This window comes from Neovison vison, chromosome 13 (assembly GCF_020171115.1).
Source record: "Neovison vison isolate M4711 chromosome 13, ASM_NN_V1, whole genome shotgun sequence".
In the NCBI taxonomy this organism is placed as follows: domain Eukaryota; kingdom Metazoa; phylum Chordata; class Mammalia; order Carnivora; family Mustelidae; genus Neogale; species Neogale vison.
In genome coordinates, this window is record NC_058103.1 from 148,248,441 (window position 1) to 148,269,204 (window position 20,764).

Genomic DNA, 20,764 nt, shown 5'->3' on the forward strand with positions numbered 1-20,764 from the left:
TCTTGAAATAAAGTATATATGAAAATGTTCTGGAAAATGGGAGTACTGTATCACAAGTACATGTGTATGTAGAAACTAGTATGAGTATGATTTCTGGATAAACAAATGATTCCGAAAGATTAGCTATTGAGTAAACACTGATTCAAAAATGTTTCTTAAACGACTACCATGCCAGGGACTGTTTTGGATATTGGAAATACAGCAATGAATAAAGGAGATAAGTCCCTATCTTCATAGCACGGACATTCCTAGTGGGAGAGGCAGACAGTAAAGAGGATAAATAGTAAAATAGGCCATTTTGCAAACGATGACTGAGAGCTACAGAGAAAAAAACAAAGCAGCCAAGAGATAGGGTTGGTTTGGGTGAACAGAGGTTTTAAATAGATTTGCATTCTCTATCTCTTTTCTCTCCCACCCCCACCCAGGATCCAGATTCATAACCCTGGTTTGGCCTTGTAGTGTTACTTCTAAATGTTAGGTCCGTTAGGCAAACAAGAAATCTGATACGTGGTTTGTCAGAGTTTCAATAGTAATTCATTTCATGTTTCTGTCAGCCATATTTACAAATATTACTTTACCAAAATACAGAAAGACTTTTTACAATCTCTTTAACAGTAAGTGTTAATAAATACATATCTAAAAATCCAGAAGACTAAACTCAACAACTTGTATAATTACCAATATCCGTGAACATAGTGGTGTTTCTGTGTTGTCCAAAGATAGCAATTGCCTTTGAAGCTGAAAGATTACATCAAAGCTGTGATATTAAACTTAAGGAGGACTATCCTCTTTTAAATATTAATGTGCACAACCAGTTATTAAAAGGGCCATGACCTTGAAGCATTAGGTCAGTTTGATTCTGATTTTCATACACAAAGAAAGGAAGAATGCAAAAATTCTATAGTTCTGATCCCCTTTTCCAGAACACTTGGGAAGTTGTTTACTCTTTTGAGGGCCCACTGCTGACGTCCGCTCACTGAGTAATGTCATCAGATTTCCTGGTGGTGGTTATTTTGGGGGGGCAATGGTAAGTAGTTGTCCGGCTCTGCTGGGACACTGCTCGACAGAGGTCCTGAGAGCCGGATGTACCCCGTAGACAGGATGTGAGGTTCAAATGCAATCTAGTTAAGTAAATAGAGTAAGTGTTCGGTGGTAAATAGAGTTGTTGAAACATTAATGTTTTAAAATGATATCGTTAAAATTATACCAAGGTTAAATTAATAATTTTTTTTAAAAAATCTGTAACTTCTTTTATTTCTTAAAATGAATGCAGTAGTGAGTTATTTTTGTAAGTTGAGATCCTAAAGTTATATTTTCCTTTGTGGAAGTTATTTCACCCACTTTTGGTGTGGACCGTGTGCTCAGATTGTGTTCCTGGGAGCGATAAGGCTTTGTTTGCCCTGATCCATTCATACTTTTATCTTGTCCCTCAGTTTATAATCAACACTATATATAACGTGTGTGTGTGCGCACACGTACGTATTCTACAAACATCCTAGTTATCATTTTTAAATCATTTTAAACTTTATTTAAAAATAAAAATTTTAAATTATTACCTTTTCCCCCCCTCTCTGTTTCCTTAAGTTTGTGCTGTTGACTTTCTCAAACTTAGTGACTTGAAAGCTTGGTAAATGTACCTCATTCTTGTTTGGTGACAAAAGGATTTAAGGCTGTGAATCTTGTCTCTGAGTAAAATTTAGCAGCATCCCGTAAGTTTCGTTACATGATATTTTCATTTTTACTATTTTCCAGATAATCTTTAGGTATAATCTGTATTTCCCTCTCTGACCAGGCAACTGCAAGTTAGTATTTAAAAATTTTTCAGGGCAGTGGTGTTTGTTGATTTTGCTTAAGTTAATGTTTTTAATTTCTGGTTTAATGGCATTATGGTTGAAAAATAAAAATGGTACCATTTTTACTTTCAGCAAAGTGTTTTAAGGTTTTCTCTGTGACCTAGTGTATCAAATGTTTTTATACTATTCGTAAGTATTTTTTGCTCCTTTGAGACCTTTTTATCTACTTGACCCTTCAGAGCTAATCACCTAAGAGTCCTCTGTCAGAGGCTGCGGCTCTCTGCTCACATGAGGGACCCCGGCGTTGGCTGGCTGCTGCCTTCTCTTGGGCCTCCCACTCCCGAGTCTTCTGCTTTCTCCTACAAAACTGTCCCCCCTGGTATAGAAAATTAGCGAAATGATTTTCCTTCTCTTTCTTCTGTCATTTTCTTCCCCCTTTTCTTTCTCCTGAGTAGGTCACTGTGTTAACCAAGCAGTGGGTCTGTATCCGTCCTTATATTTCCATTCGTTCTTTTAAATTTTGTTTATAAAAACCGACAGAAAACTCTTTGTTCAGATTGGTCTCTCACAGTGCCTCTCGCTTTCCTTCTGAGTGCACCGCGAGCGAATGATTGCGTAGACCAGAGTCTCTCTGAAGACCCTCTTGGCCTTGGCCTCGCTGCGGCCGGCCTGCAGCTCCACAGCGCGGGGGGTTAGGTGGTGCTGGGGTACGTCTGTCCTTCCAGCCTCCCGCCCTGTACAGCGTCCTCCTCAGTCTTAGGTCTGGAATAGTAGTGGCTCTTCTTACGCCTTCCAAGAGAAGAAATTGTCACAAAGAAGATCAGAAACTGAACTGGTGTCCCGTTGTTGGTAGACAGCGACTTCCAGCAGTGAGAAATAAACACGGACTTCCCCCATCCCGAGCAGGCTTTGCTCTGTGTGTTTACTGTGGGGTAGATCGCTGCTTGAGGGGAGACATGGGAGGGGGGTGTCAGGTAGGAAATAACTCATGGGAGAGCTTAGAGATCTCGGTCTTCTGCTGCAGATTTTTTTTTGGCCATGGAATCATACCACCACCCAGAGGCCTGTGGATCCCTTTAGTACTTAACAGTGTTTCTGGGAAAATTGCAGAAATGTGTCTGCTCCTCTGGGATCCACTCAGTGTCAGCATCCATCATTCAAGGCTGTATTTCAGCCCCATAGTCTTCCTCCCCTGGGCTCCCTTATGCAGCGCACAGACTGCCCAAACCTTCCGGTGGTCCTGGGTTTGCAGTGAAATCCCAGCTACCACTTGCTGACTCTGTGGCCTTAAACGAGGTACTTGGAACCTCAGTTCTCCAACCGTAAACCTCACTGTGTTGCTGTAAAGATTGAGCAAGATAACATATGTTCAGCAGTTAGCCTAGCACCTAGTATACGCTCAGCCCCTCCGTTGGCGTTGTGATTTGATTATGGCATTGCATTTACCTGTGTCATTTAGTGCTGAGTTCTCAAATAGATAAACAATTATTGATAAATACTGTGCTGGTCTGTAAAATGAAACTGTTAACACTCTCAGTGGGGCTTCCTTGGCTCTGATGTCGCATGATTCTAACTTCTGAATTTCATTATGTATGTGCCATGGGTTTTTCTTTAAAGATTTATTTATTTATTTATTTGACAGACAGAGATCACAAGTAGGCAGAGCGGCAGGTGGGGGATGGGGGGGTGGGAGCGGGCTTCCTGCCGAACAGAGAGCCCGATGCGGGGCTCGATCCCAGGACCCTGAGATCATGACCTGAGCGGAAGGCAGAGGCTTTATCCCACTGAGCCACCCAGGCGCCCCTGTATGTGCCATTCTTGATGTAAGATTTCATTGTCCATCAGAAGAAAGATAGAAGCAATCAGGGTTCATTCAGTGTCTAATTTTCGGGGACCCTTCATATTGTAAACTCATTTGATCTTTGTGACAAATGAGAAACTTAAGACTGAGGAAGGCTGAGTAGTTCGCTAAGGTCACACCCCGCGAGGAAAAGCAGAGCCAGGTCAGGCTCATTCCAGGTCTCCCTCCCTGCTCTGCAACTTCCCTGAGGGTTAGAAGGAAGGAGATCCCTGGGATTCTGTAGTATTAATGATTTAATTTATGTAATTTTTCTCCGGAGTAAAAAATCTCACTTTCATCTGTGGCACTGATTAGAGAGAAATTTTAGAGTGATCTTATCTTTAAAAAAAATTCTTTTTTGAGCACACTTTTTTCTTACAGGTAGCAGTAGCTGACGTGCAGTTCGGCCCAATGAGATTTCATCCAGATCAGCTCCAGGTAATGATAAACCAATACTAAACCGTGCTGTAATTTTTACATGTTGATTTTCTTTAGGGGGAGGGAGAGGTCCTAACAGTGAAAACAGTTTTCTATTTTAGTTAATAGTAGTGGATCAACATTAAATTCCCGAAGCTGATAATACTCTAGTTAAACAAGAGAATGTATTTTTCTTGGACACACACGTGTGCACCTTACTTTGAAAGGTTCAGCAATAAAGAAGAGAATGTGCATAATTGTTGGCAGGGTGGGGAGAGCAAAGAGGGCAAAATCTTAACAGTTGACGAAGATAGAAGGGTCCACTAGCGTTCGTAAAGGGGCTGTGGGGAGAGGAAGAGGAAGAGAGAGAATCTTAAGCAGGCTCCAGGCCCAGCACTGGGCCTGGGCCTGGAGCCTGACGTGGGGCTCGATCTCACAACCCTGAGATTCTGACCTGGGCCAAAATCAAGAGTCAGGCGCTTAACCGACTGAGCCACCTAGGCACCCCTGGAAGTTTACTCTTAATCCCTTGCCCTAAGACAAGTATCATATGATTTAACTTATATGTGGAATTTAAAACAGTAAACCACCATCACCAACAACAAAAAGCAGAAGCAGACTTAGAACGATGTGGTGGTTTCCAGAGGGAAGGGAGGTTGAGGGATTGCCTGGCCAGTTATGAGATATTACATTTGGGCCTACTTGAAATATCTTGTCATCAAAGTAATTTTTTTTAAGTTGGAGGAATTACATAAAATCTTGAGTCAAAACATTTAAATATACTATTTAAAGTTTTAACTATTTGGGGTGCCTGGATGGCTCAGTGGGTTAAGACTCAGCCTTTGGCTCAGGTCATATCTCAGGGTCCTGGGACTGAGCCCCATGTCGGGCTCTCTGCCCAGTGGGGAGCCTGCTTCTCCATCACACTCTCTCAAATAAATAAAATATTAAAAAAAAAAAGTTTTAAGTATTCTAAAAGTTTGACTAAAATAGTTTCAGTTTTTGCCATCCAAGGAACTTATCTAGTTAACTTACTGTTAACTAAAATTAGTATTTGGGTGTCGTAGTTGAAATAGTTTCAAGATAAAATACTTAAGCTTTTGTTGAGTTTGCCAGTGGGCTTATTAGCAAAAGAATATGACCCATGCACTTGGACATCCAGACAAGAGGAGATAAAATAGCACTAATTTGGGGGAGCTGAGTGCTAATGTCTGTGAGTTATGTGTAGGAGGATTTCTGTCAACAGATTGCTGTGTTCACATCTGTGTACTTGCCTTGAAAACACTTGGGAGATTTCTGTGGCATGTTAAGAAATGACCAAACATGACTTTTTTTTTTCTTCTTAAAAAGTGCTCATTCTTTTTTGATTCAGGTACTTTTAGTGTTTACCAAAGAAGATAACCAGTGTAATGGATTCTGCAGGGCATGTGAAAAAGCAGGATTTAAGTGCACAGTTACCAAGGAGGCTCAGGCTGTTCTTGCCTGTTTTCTGGACAAGCACCATGACATCATCATCATCGACCACAGGAACCCCCGGCAGCTGGATGCAGAGGCGCTGTGCAGGTGAGTCTGGGATGCAGGCCTGAGTAGCCCCATGGGCTTGTGTGACAGTAAACAGCCCAGAAATACACCAAGTAAAATTCACCGTCTTCTAAGGTGCCTTCTGTGCACATAAAATAAGTAAGACATAACGACATCATTATTTCTAGGACTGGCCTTCCTCTGTTTTGTTTCATTTTGCTTTGCTTAAGACAGTTTAATACACACACACACACACACACACACACACACACACAAAAACCATTAAGTGTTAAAATGAAACTCCGTCTGTGACTAACTACAACCATCACCCGCAGATGATGGCAACAGGAGCTGATGAAATGTTCCAGATGTTTTTAAAGTTATAAAAAATTGAAAATTGTCTTCTAATGTTAGGCAAATGTGCCTTGTTTATAGCACTTGCAGAATATCAGAGTGTGTGAACTGGGTTGCTTCATAGGAGGTTTCAGAGAAGCGTAGACTGTCATGTGTGCAGTCCTCTACTAAGTTCCCGCCCCCGGCATCCCGTCTCTGTTGAGGTGGGGTTCCCAAGGGGAGGCTCTGAGCTGCAGAAGTTCTTTCTTGCTGAGTCCAACTTAATCCCCTTTCCCAGATTCCAGCCTTTGAGGGCAGCATATGCGCACTGCTCCCAGCGGCTCCGCTCCTAGCGCTTTCGCATCCAGCCTTGTGTGGTCCCTTCCAGGCGGTAGCCCTCGTAAGTGCAGCTCCAGAACCGAAAGTCTCAGCCAGGTTTGAATGGCCGGGTGAAGAGTAAGCAGGATGGCCGTCTTCCTTGTGCTGTGCAGGGAGCGGCCCCCGAGCATACTGCTTTCCTGAGGGCTGTGTCACGGTCCCGGGCAAGAAGCTCCGGTTTTTCTTGCTAGCTGTGTTCTATCATATCACCTCCACCTTGTGGCTGAGGGTGTGTGTCTGTTGTGGCTGGGGCGGGGGTGGTCCTTATGCCATAGTGAGTTTTCTACAGGCAAGAGTAGGCCCTAATTTAATTTCCTAAGTTACTTTCATCTTGATTCTGGCCATGCCTGGTTTAAAGGTCATCCTTTTAAGGGAACCTGCCCACTATGGAAGTTTCTTCCAATGAGTTATTCCCGGCTCTCCCTCCTGAACCTGTCCCTCTGCTGATTTATACAGCTCATGAGGTCTTACCCTGGCAGAGCTCTGTCCTTTCCTCCCTTTTCCTTTTGGGATACCTAATCAACACCACCCGTGAAGGGTTTTTCATCAGTTGCTGACTTACCTAAACAACTAGCATTCATCCGTATCTCTCTACTGGGGACATTTGGAACGCCTTACACTCCTTATCAGCTGCCTTGCTGAAGGCCAAATACTCTGTGTTTGTGATATTTCCAAATCCACCGGTTGAGGAGCCACTTTGTGAGTCTTCTCGGTTCTGGGCACTGTCTTTGGTACTAGAGCTCCACAGGCAAGTAAGATGCGTTCTTGCCTCCAGAGAGCTACTGTTCTAGTTGGCAGATGAGTGTCTCAGCACGGGCTCTGAGTGCCCACGAGGAGCACATGTGAAGAGCTGCAGGGGCCTGCGTCAGGGAGAGCCACACAGGACATTCATTAGGCCTGAGTTGTAAAGGGTGGGGAGGAGTTTTGAAAGAAAGAAAGGTGCGAAAGACCTTCCAGGTGCAGGAGCAGCATGTGTCGGACCCGGCAGCTATACGGGGCTTCTCGGCTCAGTATGGATGGCTGCAGGGCTGGGCGGGCTGGGACGTGGCCGGGAACAGGCAGGAGCCCCATCAGGAGGGCCTTAGGTGCTGAGCCAAAGGCTTGCACGTCAGCCTGTGGGCGACTGGGACGCTGATGTGGCCAGCGCAGGGGCACGTCGGGAGCCCACGGAGGGTCCGGGGCTGCCAGCTGGAGCGCAGAGGAACCCAGGCGCTTGTGAGGCTGTTGGAGGCCGTCTTGTGCCTGGTTACAGGCGCTTCCTGTCAAGAGACCCATGAAGCTGACAGACGAGAGCTGGCCACAGCGGTTCGGAAGCCAGCGGTGGGCTGCTAGCCACCTCCGGAGCTGGGAGGGCAGGGGACGGCCGGGATTCCCACTGCGGCTGTCCGCTCTCATACCCTGGAGGCCGAGCCGCCCTCCACACGCTTGAGTCCTGAAGCTGAAGGACCAGCCGGACCCACGGGAAGGAGATGGGAAGGTGCTCCGTGTCACTGTCATGGTCGTGCTAAGCCGGGGACGCTGGAGCTGTGCGGCCAGAGAAACCGACGCCTCTGCTGAGCCCCCGAGCCCTGCCCGCAGCACCCCCCACCCCCAGTCCCTGCTGCCTCTCTGGTCTTCACTCTCCGCATCTGCTGGGACCCCAAGACCTAGAGCGGAGGCAGAGACCTGGGTTTTTCTGCCACGTTGCGAGGAGGGACCAGAGCCTAAGGAGCGTGCGAACAGCCCTTGATGTGTTGTGGCTTCGGGGCAGCAGAGCGCCCCGCTTCTCCGGAGCGGGTGGGGAGCGGGAGAGAGCGGCCGGCGGGCTGTGCGGCTCACCTCTGCCTGCCCAGGGCCGCCTCGCTGAGCAGGGCCTCGCCTCTGCTGCCTCTGCCGCCCTGATCCGCAGGCCCAGCCCCGGGGGGAGGAGGGCCGCCAAGGGCCCAGCAGAGGTGAGCAAGAGAGGCTTCTGTGACCCTCTCCGTGGCAGGCAGGCTCCTGCCTGGCTGGATCCCACCTCCCTTCAAGGGTGAATGACGGGGATAAAGGCCTGTGAAGAGCCGCCAGATAACGGAGGGGAAAGAACAGCCTTGAAGACAGAAAATGATTCACCACAAGAAACCGAAGAACCTCTCAGAAGCCTGTGCCTCGGATACTCAGGAGAGATGGAGAGCTGTTCCTTCGTGCGCCAGGAGCAGGGCTCTGCCGTGAAAGGGAGGACGGGAGGGCCACCTGCGCGGGAGCCCGAGGGCACCTGCCTAGCGGGTGTGCGCCGCTCGCGGGAGCAGGACTCGGCTCGGGTGCCGGACACCTGGGACCGCCTCTGGGTCCACCCCGGTCCACGGCTCTTTTCATCGTGGTCAGTTCCAGCCTTCCCTATCCCAGACTCACTCCCCACGGCGAAGGGAGCAGCGGCAACGTGCGAGGAATGGAGCTATTGTAAAAGTTAACTCACCAAAGGGCTTTGCCAGGCTCTCGCAGTCCGCCTCTGTGCCCCGGCCTTTCCTCCGGGCTTGTGCTGAGACCATCATCAGATGTGGAGAATGGTGGTTGCCCCCCATGCCCACGTCTGCTCTTTCCTAGTAACAGAATTTCTAGTGTTTAGCGGGGCCTTTGGCCACCTAGAAAATGCACGCATCCCCCAGCTTTTCTTGCAGCTGGCCAGTGGGAGTGTCCTGTGCATCTTCGGGAAAGAATCCTGCTTCTAGAATGTGGGTGTCATGGCTCGAGTGTAGCCCCTGTCTCAGACCACGAGGAAGAAACCGTGTGGAGGCAAGAGTCGGGAAACCTGGCCCGAGCCCGGCTCCCAGTGCTGCTACTGCCGCCACCTCCAGCCGCCTCCGCGCATCTTCTCCGTGGGAGAACAGTCTTGCCTAAGCTGTTGTTTGGAGTTTTCTCCTATGCATTATCCCCTCAAGTCCTAGTGCTTCCCAGCACGCTCACATGGTCTCTCAGAATCTTGTGCTAGAGGTCCCTTCTCCGACTTCTCAGATCCTGCCTTCCTAACATCTGGGTGTACAATTTTGATGACACTAAGTAATTTCTTTCTTCATTTTCCTGAATCCTAAACTAAAGGGTTGTGTTTTTTCGTTTGTTTGTTTATCCCAACCCAGTTTCCTTACATTTCTATTTTCTAGTCCGTTCTTCCTCCTTATGGACCAGAAAAAGTCAGAAGTACCTCTGCCATTTCATACAGTGTTGGCCTCCTTTGCAGGTATCACCTTGCTTCTGGGTAAACGTGGCCTTCCTTTCTGCTTTGTCCTTAGCCCAGTGCCTGCCCTCCTTCCTGTGTCCTGAGCAAGTCATCCAGAACGACCTTGTGAGTGGATCTGCACAGTTACCTACTTGCTATTTATACCACTCAGGTCTCTGTTTTTCTTCTAAAAAGAGGAGAGCTGATTTGAGATAGTTGACTGCATACTTAAATTCACCTTTTCTTTCTTGAAATCTTGGTGATGCGATGGACGTAGGAACACAAGAACAAGTACATGCCCTCAGAAGTCCCAGAAATACCATTCGTGGGAGCCCATCTCTCCCTGGGTAGGATTCGTGCTGGGCTCAGTAGCAGCCCACAGTTTCAAGAAGTGAGCTGGCCTTGTCTGTGTGAGTGTCCGCTCTGCCACTCAACTTACACACGTGCACAGCCCTTCTTGCTGCTCCTAGCAGATGAGCCTGGCTCTTTTCCAGGCAGGGAGACCCTGCTGGACCCGGGACAGGCGCCTGGTTGGCAGACCCGCAGTGACCCGTCCAAGGGTTCTTCCAGTTCAGTAGCCATGCGGCACCCTGGAGGTTGGCTTCCTCTGGCATCGACAGGCAGACGGGAACTGGGTGGACTGGACACTGGGCAAAACAGAAGCACGGAGAGAGAGTTGTGAGCCGTGCGGCCCACAAGAGCCGACTGGCTCGTCCCTAGAGCTGCATGTCCGTCCCTGAGCGACTTCTGTACCCCACATCCAGTCTGTGTCTGACATTAGACTCAGCCTTGAGAACATGAAGCCTCCATGCTGTGAGGCAGGGCTGTGCTGGGTGACACGGCCACGCCGCTCGTTTAGGCATCCACTGTGACTGCTTTCACGCGACAGTGGCAGAGTGGAGTCGTTGTGACAGTCGGCCTGGCTCACGAAGCCTGGAACCCTTGCCATCTGACCCTTTACAGAAAAAGTTTGCCAAATGGAGGTATCCGTCGTGTGTGCTGAGTTGATGTCCTCGGATGCGTCGGGAAAGGCTACGTTCTGTAGCATCCTTGGGAGAATTGGGAAAGAATCACGCAGATGGTTTTCCGTGTTCTGTGACTCAGGAGTGGTTCTGGTTCTTGAACTAACAGAACAGAGGTCATGCCGTAAGTCTTGGCTTGTTCTCTGTCCCATCCCGGACGCTTGTCTGGGAGGCCAGCACACTTCCGACACGGCTGGGAACGGTCGCTCCGTTCTGCTGAAGCCCGTCCTGTGTGTCTTCCTGTCAGCCCAGGGCTGCCTTCCCCCCTTCCTGTGGCGGGGCTCCGCATCTGCCCCGGTGTCCTGCCTGCCAACCCCGCCCTCCCATCAAAATGTAGGGTGAGCTCTTGTCCATCCCCAGGGGACCCGTTGCTCTTCCCCTCCTCCTCTCCTGGGTCACGTTGATTTCTGCGTTTTTGTTCCTGGGAAGCGGCTTCTCCAGAAAGGGTGAATGTACCCTGTAGGGAGCCTCATACTCCACGGGTGACTTTAGTGGGGGTCGTGACCCCCGTGCCTCCTCCCCAGTCCTCCATTCTTCCTCTTTCTGTCAGGTGGCGATTCTCTGCTTTCTGACGGATTAGAACATCTTGCATTTCCTAGTTTTGAATTTCTGTTGCTACTGCTTTTGCCTACCTAGGAGCTCTTTGTTTGTACTGCTTAGGGTGCTGACCTTTGGGCTTTGTCCCCACTGTAACCGCGGCCATCAGCTTGCGGTAACACACATGTCCTCGCATTTCCCTTTGGCAGGGAGAGACTGATAACCCCAGTCACGTAAGCCCAAGTAGGGAGCGTTCTCCCCCTGGGTCGCTTGGATTAACAAAGGCCAGAATGAGGAGCAGGCCGTTAGGGTGACTTGTCTGCTGAGTGGGGAACTAGAGGGAGGAAAATCAAATAGCCAAGAAGGTAAAGCTAGAGTGTGACTTGCTCCCTCTTCTACCTTTCCCCAACTGTAATCGTTCTACTGAGATTCAGTGTATTTATTTTTTTTTTTAAATTGCTTTACATTTATTTTAAAATTTGTTTTCTTTAAAGGTCTATTAGATCATCAAAACTCTCTGAAAACACAATTATTATTGGTGTAGTACGCAGGTAAGCTTTCATTTTTTTTTGAGGTTGAAGTTCAGGTATCTGTGCCGTGCTGGCCCTTAGCAGGGGCCTAAGCGCCCATGGTCTATGACAGGTGTGACTCTTTTCAGTGGCATTGTGTTCTTTCTTATTTTCTTCCACTTCACCAGTTAACTCCCTGATGGGAGTTTCTGCTCTCAAGTGAGATTTGTGATTCTGGACTGCCGTTCACTTTAGAAACAGTCAAACTACGAGAGACTTCCCATTCCTAAAAGTACGGATTTTATCCAGGGACACCTCCCAAGGGCTTTCTGACTCCCAAGTATCTACGAAGTTTTGATTCATATGTAAAGGGGGGAAGTCTTTTATTTCATCCTGAAATTGGAGGTAAGGAAGAATAGAAATCTGTTAGGAGAAGGGCAGTATTCAAATAAATGTTATTTAGCTTATATACTTTTGAAGATAGAAGAAAGGATTCTTTGTTCTTTAAACTTTTTCCCAGAGTGTTTAGGGGAGAAGGGATTTTTTTTTTTTTTAAAGAAACTTCAAGTAGAAGAAAATGGGGAAGAATTTGAATTAAAATTCTTACATATCAAGTAGATATGTGGTTACTCCTGTATCCTGGCCATTAGTGCAGAGTCTCTGTAATTCAAGCGTTGTCAGAAAGTGACATACACAACTAAAACAGAAAACTATTTTCAATTTTATACTTCCAATTGGTATATTAATTTAATTTCATCGAAAAGTATTTAACATATGACAGTCCTAGTATTATGTAAATTAGTGAATAAAGAGGTGAGCTATAATTGATAAAAATGGTCTCTAACCCTTTCCTGTGTTCTTCTGAAGGACGGATAGAGAAGAGTCATCTGTGATGCCCCTCATTGCTGCTGGCTTTACGAGGGTATGTACCCACTTCCTTGTTATGCGAGTGTAATTCAGCATGAGAAATTGCATTTTATCTCCATTGAGAGCCAGCAAAAGTTTTGAATTCATTTGAAGAAAAAAGTTTGCTGTCCTCGTGCTGTTACAATTTGGTTTAACTTTAGAACTTGGTAATCTTAATAATCTACAACACTTTACATTTCTGTGCTCTCAAACTTATGCCTGCTAAAGTCGTCTAAACATCATAACAGCTCCTGTAATGGCATACTGACTCAGAGTTCTGTCATACAATGTGTTGTTACAACGCTGACGTGTATGGGTGCAACTTGAAAAGCAGTTCAAGGAGTCTGGAAATGAGGCAGCCCACACACGACCCCTCCACTCTCGGCGCTCATCTTTTGGGTTACCCTAAGCCAGAAGACTTCTAAAGGCTTTGGTCAGTTGCCAGTGAGCCTTGGGAATCATGATGGAGAGAACTTATGTAAGGCTGATTCTGGGACACATTTATGACCTAAATTTATATGTGGGAGGTAGTCCAGATGCCCCAAGCCACAAATTAAGATTAAAGTGGGGGGTGCCTGGGTGACTCAGTGGGTTAAAGCCTCTGCCTTCGGCTCAGGTTGTGATCCCAGGGTCCTGGGATCGAGTCCCACATCGGGCTCTCTGCTCAGCAGGGAGCCTGCTTCCTCCTCTCTCTCTGCCTGCCTCTCTGCCTACTTGTGATCTCTGTCTGTCAAATAAATAAATAAAATCTTAAAAAAAAAAAAAAGATTAAAGTGGAACTAAGTGGTGGGTCATATTCCTGGGTACCAGCAGCAGCAAATGCAGATCCTCTCTAGAGCAAGACATCATCATCTCTGGCCTCAGAGAATCTTTGCAAGTAATTGCTCGAAGGCAACTGGCTGCATTCCACAGAAGCGGACCAGTCCACAGGCGATGAGGCATTGCGAGTGAGATCTAGCAGGGGAAAGACAGCAGAAACAGACCCTCACGGCCCATACACACCAGAATGATCAGACTCAAGTCATAAAGGAATTATGCTTATTATATGTACAGAATAAAAGACACGCTTGCAAATGTCTGCAAGAAATAGGAGAACTATAAAAAGTGACACAGCACATTCTAAGCAGAACATAATAATTGAATTTTGAGAAGTGAACACATCATAACTGAAAAATTTAAAACGTAGTGGGTCTGAAGAAATTATCCAGCATGTAGCACAGAGATTCGATAATAGAAGGTGAGTTAGGGAGGTTAAGAAGTGTGGAGGATAGAGTGGATGGTTTAGCGTATATGTAACTGGAGTTCTAGGAGGACAGGAAAGAGAATGGGGCAGAGGCGATATTTGAAGATAGTTTTCCAGAACTGATGAAAGACTGTAGTCCACAGGCGCAGAAATTCCAACAAATCCAAAGAAGAGTAAATAAAAAGAAGACTCATCATAGTGAAAATCTCACCAGAAAAAAAAGATGACCTTCAGAAGAATGATGACTTAACAGCTAACTTCTCAGCAGTGATAAAAGGAAAATAGAAAATAGTGGGATGTTACTTCCAACGTGATGAAACTACTGCTACCTGGAGCGGTAACCCCAGCAGAGGGCTTCCTACGAAGAGGCTGACACACAGTCAGCCCTATGGAAATGGAGAGAGTTTGTAGGGGGTCCGCTTCAAGCAGAAGGAGGTGATTCCCAAGCCGAAGTCTTGAAGCGCAAGAAGGAATGAAGCCAGAAAATGCTGACTCTGGGGGTAAACGTAAGCCCCTATTTACTGTATAAAACAGTCATAGTAATGTCTCATCGGATTAGAGCTAACAGCGGGAGAAGGATGCCTAGCCGAATCCTAGTTCGCCTTACAGGGCATAAAATTCAGAGTCCTGTTTCCCCAAGTGCCCTGTCGGAGGCAAAGGATTGAGAAAGGACTCCACTGCTACCACAGATGAACTCGAACAGAAACTTGAAGAGGAGGGAGGAGGGATGAAGTGGAGGGAAGTGGGGAGCAGTGAACCTGCCGTGCCCGCCTCCCACGTCCCCATCTCTGCGGCGCTCCCTCCTCCCCCTGCGCGTGCGCGCACACAGGGTGCGTGTGCGTGAACAACCTGCCGTAGACCTTTCTTTGTGGTTAGAGAACATATGAAATGTAAGTAGAATATGATCTGTCATGTTAGACCTAAAGGGAGAAACACAGACTGGAAGGTTTAATACTCTTCCAACAGAGGGGATGTGCCAAAAGAAAAATTTGAACAATAGGTCAGTCTCTAAATTCTAGACTATCTTAGCAAAAACGTAGGCGTTTTCAAGGTTTTTGGGGAGAAGATGGAGGTAAAAGCATTCTCAGGGCTTTATCTAGCCAACATGGGTCGGGGGAGCGGGTGGGGAAAGTATTCCGACATTTTCTTCTGGGAAATGCGCAGACTAGAACATTTGTTCTCTGGGAGATAGTCGATTCTGGGGGTGATTGGCATCTTGTTTTCCAATAGTAGTAAAGAAATCTGTGTCATCCTTTGAGATCAGGAGAAGGAAGGAACCATTAATAGAAACGTTTAACAAACCTTCCAAATTCACGAGAGGAAATAAGAACTTGACAGCAACTTGGTCAGACTGGCTGACAAGGAGAAGGAAGCAACAGTGTGAAACCAGTCATGAAGACACAGTAAGACAGAAGGAGTAAAATCAAGTGTATGCGAACAGACTAATTTCTCCCATTAAAAAAAAAAAAAAAAGATATGCTGCCAGACTGGTTTATTAAGTAAGTTATATGACATTTCTAAAACAAAATGACAAAAGCTTAGTAACAAATGAACAAAGGTAGAAAGTAAATGCAGACAAAAAAGAACACAGATTCCAACACTAACATCCAGTAATATGGAACTTAAGATTTTATTTTATACAACACAATTTTATATAAATAGCACACATTAGATTATTATTAGTTTGATGGTTCCCCCCCTTTATTTTGGCAACCCCCAAAACATACACCCATCTCAGCACCTGCCCGCATCGCCTCACCTCCAGGAATCCATACTAAGTTGTCTGAGAAAAACCCAGGGCAGCCAGTGGGAAGGTCAGTGTTCCTGTAAGTACAGAATCCGGGTTGGAGAGCTGTGGACCCTTCTCACTAGTGGATCCCAGATCGTGCCGTACTCCAGCCTGCTGGGCAGAGCACTCACACGAGGACAGAAACTGGCCCAACTAATCTGCAGAACTTTATGTTACTACTCTTGGGCTTCAGAACTGGCTTTATTTATTTATCTGTCTGTCTGTCTGTCTATCTATCTATGGCAAGGACCTCTGAAGCTTCCACTTTCTAGTGAAACTTGGGGATAGATGATGTGACCTGCCTTGGAGTGTTTGCTTACTGACGGCCCCCAGAAGTCCTGAAGCTTTATATTTGTATGAAGTCTCTTTGAAAGGGCATAGATGCGTGTTGGGAATGTGTGTGTTTGAAATTCCCCACAAGGCAGCGCCCTGGCAGAGCTGTGTGGGCTGGAGAGAGCGTCCTGGGAGAAGGGCTAGCACACCTCAGCCCCTCTATTTTCTTAGTGTAATCGAGCTGTCATGAAGCTAACTTGAAAGTGCCAGAGCGGCCGACGCACACATTCTCCCCCATCTCACCCTCACACTTGGTCAAGGGGTCCCCTGAAGCCTTTGCTAGGACCATCTCGGGTACACATCCCCAAGCACAGAAGCTTGAAAGTAGTCATTGTAGAGGTACGTGACCTGGCAGGCGAGGCAGCAGCAGGCTCCCCGTTAGGTGGATGAGGAATTCAGGTGGATGGCCAGTCCTCGGGGACCACAAGTGAAGAGGAGTCTTGCTTTAAGCAGGGTCCCGTACCTTCACCGAACAACGGGATACTGAGCTGACCTCAGGACTGGTTGTGCGTGAGAGTCCCCGGAAGAGCTTCCCTGGAGAGGCCCTTCGGGTGGGGTTGGGGGCCCGCACACTGGTGTTAGTCTGTAAGATTGCACGTCATTCCTATAGCGCTGGGGCTGAGAACCACTGAGTGGGGCCCAGTGAGGGGGCTGTGGGAAAAGGCTCTGAAAAAGCGAGGGTGAGTCAGCTCAGATCCCTAGGATCTGTGGCCGGGCCCCTCTGGTGGGATGGGGTAGGGGGAGGAGGCCAGCTGCTGTTGAAGGTGCAGGAGCAGCGGCCTGTTCCCCAGGCGTCCTGGACCCAGTGCCCTTCTCTGGAACTGGAACTCGTGGAACCCTTGAGACATACGTGGAAGTTGGAGAAAGGCTGGGAAGACTGGATATGTGCATTCACACCCAGTGAAGAATCTGGTTGCGTGCCTGGGAGGCCATTTATAAGCTCACGTGTCTCCACGTCCCACGATCTCACCGGCAGAGCAAGTGAAGCCGGCCGTGCCCTTGGACAGCTCCGGTCCCCACCCCCTCTGTTGGCAGTGGCACAAGCACTGTGCCCAGGACTCTCCCCCCTGTTCCTGGCGAGTCAGCAGTAGGTGCCTGTGCAGGTGGACGGCCTTCTCCGGGGTTCTGTGGAGTTGGGGCTGACCAAGAGCAGATGGCGGGTCCAGCGCCGTCCTCCTCTCTCAGCTGTGAGAGCCACGGCACGTCTCTGACTTCTGTGAGTGAGAAGGGCTAGGTTTTGGCCTGTGGATTAGGGACCACCATGCCCACGGCCGGCCTTGCCACCTCCCAGAGATAGCAGTCACCGAACTCTCTGGTCACTGTGCAGTTTGAGCTGTCGCCCATGGCCTCACTTGGTACTCGTGGTCATTCGGAGTGGCTGTGAGCAGGATGGTCTTGTTCTGCAGGTGAGGAAGCTGGCCCAGGAGAGTGGGGACCTCAGTTAGGGTCATACCGTTTACAAGGCATGAACCTGGGGCTGATCATTAGCTGCTTGACACTCAGGCAAGATCCTGATCATTGTTTAAATGGGAGGCTGGTCCCCTTGCCTGTGGCAGAGCCAGGAGCTCTTTGAGGGGCACTTGTTCTAGATTGGTCTGGCTTTGGCTCGGAGGTGGTGACTTGCAGAGGCCCTGGCCTGCCTCTTAGGCCTCAGCCTCCTCCTCACCGGCAGAGGATCAGCCGTGCATTGAGCCGGGGTCATAGAAATAGGGGTGAGTAACTGTTCCCAAATATTTCTGCTACCTCGATGGAACTATGTGACAGAACACAGTGACTTCTAAGACGTCTTCATGGAATACAGAATTTGGTGGTGGAATGGGTCCACGCTTCTTGAACTGTGTTGTTTGCTGTGTGGTGAGATGCTTCCATTACATAAATGTTCTTACACAAGGTTGTCACTGTCCAGGGCAGTAAGGGCCATGGGACAAAGCCGTGGAGGGCCAGCCTTTGGTGGCTTGGTTGAGCCGTGGTTCAAGGTGAGCATAGGAAGGTGTCGCCCGAGTGGGGGTTCTCTTTGTGAAATCCTGGGGCAAAGAGAAGCACAAGCGTGCGTTTGCTTCCTGTGAGCCTGAACGGTTGTAACGAGGATGCGGACTGTGCTCGGGCAGTTAATGGAAGTAGGACTTGAGTTAAATAGATTTCTTCCTTCCACATATTCTAGGCTCTGATAGCGACATGGAGACATCCAAAATCCTCTCACCTCAAACAGAGCCTTTGCCGGCGCTCCTTTGGTACCACAGGTTTCCTCCCTCAGTTCCTGTTCATCACTAACGATGCGGATTTTAGGTTCCCGTTCCCCGCTGGAGAAGTCTGCTGAAGAGGTGTTTCTGTTGACGGACACACTGACTTCGGAGACGCACTGCTTTACCCACGTGTCCTTTCTCTTCGCAGAGGTATGTGGAGAACCCCAGCCTCATGGCCTGCTACAACGAGCTGCTCCAGCTGGAGTTCGGAGAGGTGCGGTCCCAGCTCAAACTCAGGTAATCGGCCCCGCCCCGGCTGGGACGCCCCGGCTGGGACGCCCCGGCTGGGACGCCCGCGCCGCAGCGTGCAGGGGGCTCCGCCGGGGAGGCCTGGGCTGTGGCTCTTTGGGCTCTAACCGACCTCCTGCTGAGGTGGGAGCGGGCGGCGACCCGGGGACTCTCCTCGCATAGACTCTTGGCGTCCACCTGGCTGTCCCTCGAGTGATCCTGTTAGCCGTGGGGCTCCGAAAGAATGTAGACGGACAAAGCAGGCTGGAAGTATAAATACCGAATTATCTGATTAGTTTTTTACAAAAATAAAAAATAACTTGTGTACACCCAACCTACCAGTACTAGTTACCTTTGCTAGGTGACATGTTTTCTTCTCTGCAGATAATCATTTTGTAATTTGCTCCTGAGCAAAAGTTTTTTTTTTTTTAAGTTAATTGAGTAGAAACCTAGTTCCTTGTACGACTGAAAAAGCAAAAAATTCTTAAAATTATATGAGTTTGATAGAAGGAGGAAAAAGTCAGCAGCTCTTTGTCATCCTGGGTTTCTTCCTTGGGTGGTCTGTCCTTGCACATTTCCAGGCACCAAGGGGCGAATGAGGTGACTGTGTGTGTACGTGCCCAGGGCAGAGGTAAGGGGTCGGGGCTTGAGGGAGGGAGACGAGAGTGGGGACAGTGCTGGCTTCCACGTGCAGGAAGCAGAAGTACTTCCCAGACCAAAGGAAATGAAACTTGAGGTAGCAGAGAAGTTCTGACGAGCAGACGTGTTTCAAGGCTAGTGAAGTGTCCAGAAGAGCTTTGTTGGCCGGGTTTTGTCAGGAAGCTGAGGTGGATGGCTGCCTCGAGGCCTGCTCCTCCCTCCCTCGGGATGCAGGCCGGCTGCAGCGTCCCCGCAGCAAGTGAGGCTGCCGGCCTGAGAGGAACGCGTCCTCACCAGTCGCTGATACTAGAGCTTATCTGGTCGGGTCAGGGTGCAGCAGTGACCCCCGGGGGATGAAGTGAGGTAGATTTGAGACCTCAGAAGCGGCACGCAGCACCGGGAATCCCTCTGGGTGTGACCAGCCTTTCCCAACCTGCAGTCATTGTCTCTCCTTCACCCCTAAATCCGACTGTAACCTCTGACCTTCCTTCCTGTATCCCTTAGCTCGGTGAACACAGATCACCTCCCCTGTGGCCCTAGACTTGAAACCACCGCGTCTCCTTCATGCATCCCCAACACCCGCCACCGACCCAGTCCTGTCGGTTTTGCTTCCTGAATATCTGTGGAATGTGCCCACTTACCTTCCTCTTTAGGCACCTCTTTCCTCTTACTGGACTGTTGAGCTATCGGTCAGTCTCCCTGCATCCTTCTTGACTCCTGTCATTCTCCACACCACAGTGACATGCACTTCCACTCGTGAGTGGGCTTTCCACCTCCCCATTGCCTTTAGGAGGAAGTCCAGGCTCTCAGATATGGCCTGTGGTGCGTCTTCTGCTCACCTCTCTGTCCCCACCTGCCATCGTGCCCTGCTTTGTTCTCTGCCCCAGCTGGCAACCAAGGGAGAAGTCCGTAGTGAAGGGAAGGGAAGATAGGAAGGGAAGGGGGTGATGTGGGCTAGAGACCTGGGAGAAATCCAGACTTGTTTTGCTGGATGCTCAAATGCGCTAACAAGCTATATAACAAGCACCTTTGTGTTGCCGCTAGATCAGTAAACTGGAATGCAAAGTGTAGAAATAGACTTGAGTATATTTACGAATTTAGCATATGATCAACATGGCAGCTTAAATCAACATGGAAAAGGGAAGACTTTTCAGTGAATAAAATTGTGACAACTTGTTAACTGTTTGGAAGGAAAATTAAGTTACATCTTGATCTCACACCCAACCCCAAAATAAATTCCAGAGACTTGATGTTAAAAGTGGGGCTACATGACTACTAAAAATGTAAGCGAACATATGTGATTGGATGATGAAGTCTTTTTAAATTCAGCATGGCATAAAAGCCAGATTGGGTAAACAAATAGAGTCAGATTAAACACTGTAAAAATGTTAAGCTGGTCTACAGTTTTTTTAAAAAAACCTTAAATAATGTTACATTTTTATTTTTATTTTATTTTATAGATGTATTTATTTATTTGAGAGAGAGCGTGCACACATGAATGGGAGGGGCAGAGAGGGGGGAGAGAGAATCTTAAGCAGAACTCCCTGCTGGGCATGGACCCTGATGGGGGGGATCAATCTCAGGATCCTGAGATCACAACCTGAGCCAAAACAGAGACACTTAGCTGACTCTGCCACCCAGGCACCCCAATATTGTTAAATTTTTAGATAAATAACATGGGGAAGAATATATCTGTAGCATATAAGACAGACAGGTTAAAACCCAATAGTGTAAAGAGCTTTGATGGATCATTGAAAAATGGAAACATCCAGTAGAAAAAATTAAAAAGGCCATGATCAGGCAGTTCACAGGAGATATTAATGGCCAGTTGATGTGAAAAGACAGATATCTGCTTCACTAG

At 48.0% G+C, this 20,764-nt stretch overlaps 1 protein-coding gene across 3 annotated transcripts in view; it reads left to right on the forward strand.

The window, feature by feature from the left end:
- Positions 1 to 20,764, forward strand: part of PDE8A (phosphodiesterase 8A) — a 147,378-nt gene that overhangs the window by 67,954 nt on the left and 58,660 nt on the right. For all 3 annotated transcript variants that reach the window (XM_044231008.1, XM_044231007.1, XM_044231006.1), the window contains exons 2-6: positions 4,015 to 4,071; positions 5,423 to 5,613; positions 11,508 to 11,564; positions 12,390 to 12,444; positions 18,185 to 18,273. In XM_044231008.1, the coding sequence (XP_044086943.1) occupies positions 4,015 to 4,071; positions 5,423 to 5,613; positions 11,508 to 11,564; positions 12,390 to 12,444; positions 18,185 to 18,273 (449 nt within the window). The remainder of the gene's footprint in view (positions 1 to 4,014; positions 4,072 to 5,422; positions 5,614 to 11,507; positions 11,565 to 12,389; positions 12,445 to 18,184; positions 18,274 to 20,764) is intronic.